This window comes from Trichosurus vulpecula, chromosome 6, assembly GCF_011100635.1.
Source record: "Trichosurus vulpecula isolate mTriVul1 chromosome 6, mTriVul1.pri, whole genome shotgun sequence".
NCBI lineage: Eukaryota > Metazoa > Chordata > Mammalia > Diprotodontia > Phalangeridae > Trichosurus > Trichosurus vulpecula.
The window spans coordinates 241582444-241588645 of NC_050578.1; the positions used below are offsets into that span (position 1 = coordinate 241582444).

The following is a 6202-nucleotide window of genomic DNA, read 5'->3' on the forward strand; positions in this document are numbered from 1 at the left end:
ATCAAATGCTTTGCAAACATTAAAGTTCTAGAAATGTCAGCTGTTTTTTTTAATTATTCAGATTAAAGAAATTGAAGCAAATGAATCAGTTATGAGTAAACTCACAAATTAAAGGGGTTTGGGAATCAAGGGTTGGGGAAGGGTGCCTAGGTTTTGCAAAATGAACATCTCAGGTAACATAATGATTTCTAGTCTTAGACAATCTTAACCCAATTTGATTTCACTGTTTATCTAAACATTTATCCTCTTTTGGCAAGCCCTGAGCCTGCGCTGGTCACATTAATACCCTGTAAATCCCCAAGGTATAAGTTACGCCTGATTTTGTATAAAAGGTAAGCTTGTGACTTTACTCTGTCTACAACTTTTTTTTTTCTTCCTAATCATCCAGACAGACCAAGAAATACAGGTAAGTCTCAAAAGCTACATTTTTATTGTCTATTTTTGAAAGAGGGTTACTTTCAAAATTCATGGATTTTCAGGCTTCTAAGAACCTAACTAAATTTATTGGGATATTTCTCTAAAGGATTAATGGATTTCAGCTCCTCTCCAGGAATAAGCTCAGCCTTGCCTTTTGGGTAGTCTGAGTGCAGACCATAGATTGAGATGGAAGGAATCTGAGAGATGATTTAGTCCAATCTCTCTGGGTTATTCCCCACAGCAGGATGAAGACAGCTCAGTTTTACATCCTCTTCTTTTGTTGGAAAGCAATTTGGTGCAATGGCTGCATGCTGACCAACATCACCATTTCGGTGGAGAGAGAAGAGTGTGAATTCTGCATCAGCATCAACACCACTTGGTGCTCTGGTTACTGCCATACACGGGTAAGGACTGTAGTTATTTTGAGAAAGAGGCAGTGAACACCTCCTTTCACCATTCTCACTCTGAAATCCCATTGTTTTTCTCCCAGAAAACACGGTTTATTAATGGGATATCTATTAGTAACAGCTGGCTTTTTTATGTAGTACATTAAGGTTTGCAAAATGCTTCAAAGAACCAGTCATTTATTAAACACTGTTCGTGTGCCAGGAACTGCTAGGAGCTGGGAAATACAAAGATAAACATGAAACAAAACTTACCCTCAAGGAGCTTATGTTTTGTCAGGGAAAATAATACATATAGAAATAAGTATATACAAAATGTACTTTACATACGTTGTTTCATTTGCTCCTTATGGTAATTTTATAGTGTGATGGACTGCTGAACTTGAGCAAGTTAGGAATAGCTGGCTTCAAATCCTGCCTGAGACATTGGTGAGATCCTGGTAGGTCACTTAATCTCCCCGAGACTCAGTTTTTCATCTGCAAAATGGGGATAATATCAACAGTTAACTCCCAGGATTGTTTTAAGGATCAAGAAAACTTCCTAAGTTTCCTATTACAATCATGATTAAATATAATTTTTGCTTGGCATTTAAAGCTCTTCATATCCTGGCCCCTTCCTATCTTTTCAGCCTTCTGACACATTACTTTCCTCTCCACATATTCTATTATCCAATAACATTGACTTATTTGCTTTTCTGTGAACAGAATGCTTCAATTCCTTTCTAACTGCCTTTATGCCAGCTATCTCCCATGCCTGGATGTTCTCCCTTCCCCCAGTTCAGTCCAAATCCAATCTTCTTCAAGAGACCTTTCCTAGCACCCTGTTATTGCCTTCTCTGACATTACCTCCCATTTACTCACTCTCTCTTCTCTTCCCTTCTCTTCTCTTCTCTTTTCTTCCCTCTCTTCTCTCTCTTTCTTCTCTCTCTTCTCTTCTCTTTCCACTCTTCCTTCTCTCGTCTCTCCTTTCCTCACCTCCCCTTCTCTACCCCTCTCAGAAATACATAAACATGTATATCTTCCATGTACCTGATTATTTACATGTTGTCTCTCCAGTTTCTTTTTAGGATCTCCTTGAGAGCAAAGACTATGTTTTTGCCTTTCTTTGTATCCCCAGTATTCAGCACAGTACCTAACACATATTAAGTGCTTAATAAATGCTTACTAACTGATTAAAATAAGGTCATGCATGTGAATCATTTTGCAAATTCTAAAGTACTATGTAAATGTCAGCTATTATGCCAATATTGTCGATGATAAAACAGCTCCAGAGAAGTTAGGTGACTTGCCCAAGGTTGCACAGCTGTTAAGTATCTGAGGCAGGATTTGAACTGAAGTCCTTCTGGCTTCAAGTCTAGTGCTCTATCTACTATGCCACATTCACTCCCATTAGTCATTACCATGTAGGGTCCTGGTTTCAGGATTGAGTTCTGGGAGGTACCTTTCATCTAATCTATCCCAACTCTCTCATTTCAAATAAGTTGGAAGCATGTTACCTAAGGTCAAAAGTAATAGTCCTAGGGTTCCAAATCCAGTTTCCTGATTTCAAATCCTGTGTTCTTTCCACTGTACCATAAACCTCCTCACTTCTATTTAGATAAATCAAATCAGAAACTCTATCAACTACAAGAAATCAAGTGATTATAGATTTAATGGTAGAAGAAGACTTCAGAAGTCCAACCTACCCATTTTGCAGTGAGACAATTGAGGCATGAAGAAGTTGAATTGCATTCAAAACAAGGTTAGTTAATAAGGAGAAGAGCTAGGATTTGAACCCAAGTGGGATGAGTCCAACTCCAACACTCTTTTCACTCACCCTCTTAGAGAGCATGTAGCCCAAGCCTATTTATTTTACAGAAGAGAATACTAAGGCTCAGAGAGGGAACATGACTTGACCAGGATCAAAGAGTTAATGGATAACATTAATGAGAAGCCCCAAGTTGATGTGGAAGGTCAATCACTGTAAAAATTAAACTGTAAGCATCAAAGATATACTTGACAATACAGCAGCCCAAGGCATTTATGCAGACAAAATCAAAACTCAGTTAACAGAATCATTTTTAAAAATTCTATTTTTGTTCTCCAATACCAAAGCTAATAAATTTCTTATAATTTGTCCTCAGATGAGAATATGATCAGTCTTCTTCACTAGAGTTTGGAAGGCTTGGTCTAATTCAATTAAATTCAACATTACTTACTGAATGCAATACACTGTGTGAGGCTCTGAGAATGCAAAAAAAAAATAGAAGCATAGTCTCTGACCTCAGGGAATTTAAATTCTACTGACTCTATAGTCAATTGCCAATCATGTCTTCCCTCATTCTGAACCTCACATCCTCCCTTCCCACTCACCCAAATGAGAAAATACTTGCATTAGAATGGGGAGAAATTCTGGGATTGGGGTCTCTTCTAGGTTGAAAATAGAATCTATCTAATTCATTTTAGCAAGCAGTTGCTAAGTAAAACCTATGTGAAAGGCATTCAAAGAAAACAATTAGCCTCTGCTACTAAAGATCTCACATTTTTCTGATTGCGCATGCAAGAGTTTCTTTTGTGTTTTGTTGATTGATGTTCATTGAAGACTATTTCTTTTTTGTTAATAACATTTACTTTCTTAGCTTTTAAGGGTCTTGATTTTGAAAAGGTGCACATTTAGGTATTTTTATAAGGAAATCCCAATCAGTTCTTAGTTCATACAGCCCATTATCCACAAAGTATTTACCTAGAGGGAAAAAAATGAGTAAAACAGAGTCTCTTCTACTGACTAGGAGTCAATTGTTCTCTCTCTGTGTCCAAGTAAAAGAGTCATAGCTATGTTCTGGTCTTCATCAAACTGTATGGTATAGTGGAAAGAACTTGGACTAAGTAAGACCCAAAGGTACTGGATTCAAGTTTCAATTCTGCCATTAACTAGCTAGGTGACCTTACTTAGGCACATCACTTCAAGTCTCTGAATCTCAGTGTCTTCAACTATTAAAAGAGGAGAGTTGGGAAAGATAATCTCTGAAATCCCTTAATAATCTATTCATATAAATAGAAACTCTAAGATGTTTTCATATCCTTTGGAAAACAGAAAATCTGTATAGTATGCAACATTGAATTTTGATATAAGCAAATAGTCAATAACTCAGATTATAACTTTTTTTCTAAATACATGGTGGTAGGACAAAATTCTGTCCTTGGAAATATTTTCATGTGCAATTAAACCTAGGTACTATATGACTTTACCATTCAGAAATATGCCTTTGAGTTAATAATATGAAAAAAATCTTACTACCCTACAAGAAATTTGCTTTCTCTCATACATTCCAAGAAAACCTGGATGATGATGATGATGATGATAGCTAGCATTTAGATAGCATTTTAACATTTGCAAAGTTCTTTACATATATTTTCTAATTTCATGCTCACAACAAACCTGGGATGTAGGTGATAATAATAATATTATTGTTATCTCTTATTAATGTTACTCTTCTGATTTTTTATCTCCTTTTTAGAGATGAGAAAACAAAGGCAGACTTGCCTGAAGTTAGTTAGCCAATAAACATCTATTATCTGGTATGTGCTAGGCACTGTGCTAAGCACCAGGGATACAAGGAAATATAGAAAGCAATCTCTGCCCTCAAGGAGCTCCCAGTCTAATGGGGGAGAAAACATGAACCAACTATGTACAAACAGGGTAAATTGGAAATAATTAACAAAGTGAATGCATTAGGATTAAGACGAATCATGAAAGGTTTCCTGCAGATGATGAGATTTTAGCTGGGACTTAAAAGAAGCCAGGAGACAGAGATGAGGAGGGAGAACATTCTAGGGATAGGAGAAACCAATGAAAATGCCAGCTAATAATAGCCTGCGGCTAGATTTGAACTCAGGTCTTCCTGATTCCAAGTTCACCATTGTGTGTCACCTAGCTGATTCTTCAAATTGCAACTGTGCTGATTATTAGCCTGACACATAGCGAGTGCTTCATATGCATGTTGGATGCATGTTCATTGGCCTTGAGATAGTCAACTTAACTTTTCTGAGCCCCAACTCCTTCGTCTGTATAATTAAGAACTCAGACTAAATGGCCTTAAGTCATTGCCCCATGATCCTTCTTGTTGTTGTTGTTCAGTTGTTTCAGTCGTAATTGACTCTTTGTGACCCTGTTTGGGTTTTTCTTGGCAAAGATACTGGGATGTTTTGCCATTTCTGTCTCCAGCTCATTTTACAGATGAAGAACTGAGGCAAACAGGGTTGACTTGCCTAGGTTCACACGGCTAGCAAATATCTGAGGCTGGATTTGAACTCAGTATCCAAGTCCAATGCTCTATCCACTGCTCCACCTAGATGATCCTTGTTGCCTTCTCACAAGTTGAAAAGTTGCTTTAGAGCTAAAAAAATATCCTAAATAGTGTATGAGCCTTGTGATTGTAGTTTCAGGCAAGAGTTGGGAATGGCCCCAGTATGAGTTTACATTTTCTGTAAAATTTCCCTGGCCATTCAGAAGTGACTCAGAACCAGTCTTATTCAATGTGCCCTGGAGCAGGAGATTCTCCAGGACACATCACACTGGTTTTCAGTAGGTAAATGTTAGAGGGCAAGATATTCAGTTTTAGTTTCATTTTGCCTAAGCTATAAAGCAAAATCCAAATAGGAGCAGACAGCATCACATAAGCCTTTTATTGCCTTCCTATGTTTTCCAGGACCTGGTATATAAGGACCCGATCAGACCCAACGTTCAGAAAACATGTACCTTCAAGGAGTTTGTCTACGAAACCGTGAACCTGCCAGGCTGTGTCAAACAGGCTGACTCCTTGTACTCTTACCCTGTGGCAACTGCATGTCACTGTGGGTCATGTGATACTGACAGCACAGACTGCACTGTCCGAGGACTAGGACCAAGCTACTGCTCTTTTAATGAAAGGAAAGAATAAAGCATCATCCCACTTCCAGATAGCAGGCTTACCGAGGTTCCATATTTTTTATTTGAAATACAGTGTACACGTAATTGTAAAGTAAGAAGGTGAGGGATTTTTAACACATGTGAAGCTCTGAACCCACAACATTTCCAGCTTCTAAGCACTATGCTGTGGGGAGTTCTCAAATGCTCCCTGCTATTGGTCTCCCATTGATATCCACTCTAGTGACATCAATGGGAGCTTCAGGTATAGAAAGCTTTGGGTCCAGTGGCATCTTGAAAACATCATGTAATTCTCATGTAATCCCCATTCCTGCAGACCGTTGTTAAATATAATCTCATTTCAGGGCAAATTCCAAAGCTGCTGGAACAGGAAATTAGGGAACAGAGCTTCCAGTCAAGCTGAGCATCCTTGCAGGTTGCCTGAGTCTACACCTTTCCCTATTCTATGGGATCTCTGGTACAAAGGACAAGAATA

General features: G+C 38.2%; 1 protein-coding gene across 1 annotated transcript; it reads left to right on the forward strand.

Annotated features, from left to right (window-relative positions):
- The first annotated feature begins 353 nt into the window (after nucleotides 1–353).
- Nucleotides 354–5762, forward strand: FSHB (follicle stimulating hormone subunit beta). Its single transcript, XM_036762226.1, has 3 exons — nucleotides 354–406; nucleotides 659–821; nucleotides 5510–5762. Exons 2-3 carry the CDS (start codon nucleotides 663–665, stop codon nucleotides 5738–5740), a joined length of 390 nt encoding a protein of 129 aa, XP_036618121.1. The 5' UTR covers nucleotides 354–406; nucleotides 659–662; the 3' UTR covers nucleotides 5741–5762.
- Nucleotides 5763–6202: the final 440 nt, after the last annotated feature.

What these genes read in the sequence shown, in the direction of transcription:
- FSHB (XM_036762226.1), top strand. Translation starts at nt 663, where the DNA reads ATGAAGACAGCTCAGTTTTACATCCTCTTCTTTTGTTGGAAAGCAATT. An exon ending in CTGGTTACTGCCATACACGG is followed by an intron (nt 822 to 5,509) that starts GTAAGGACTGTA and finishes TATGTTTTCCAG; the next exon opens with GACCTGGTATATAAGGACCC.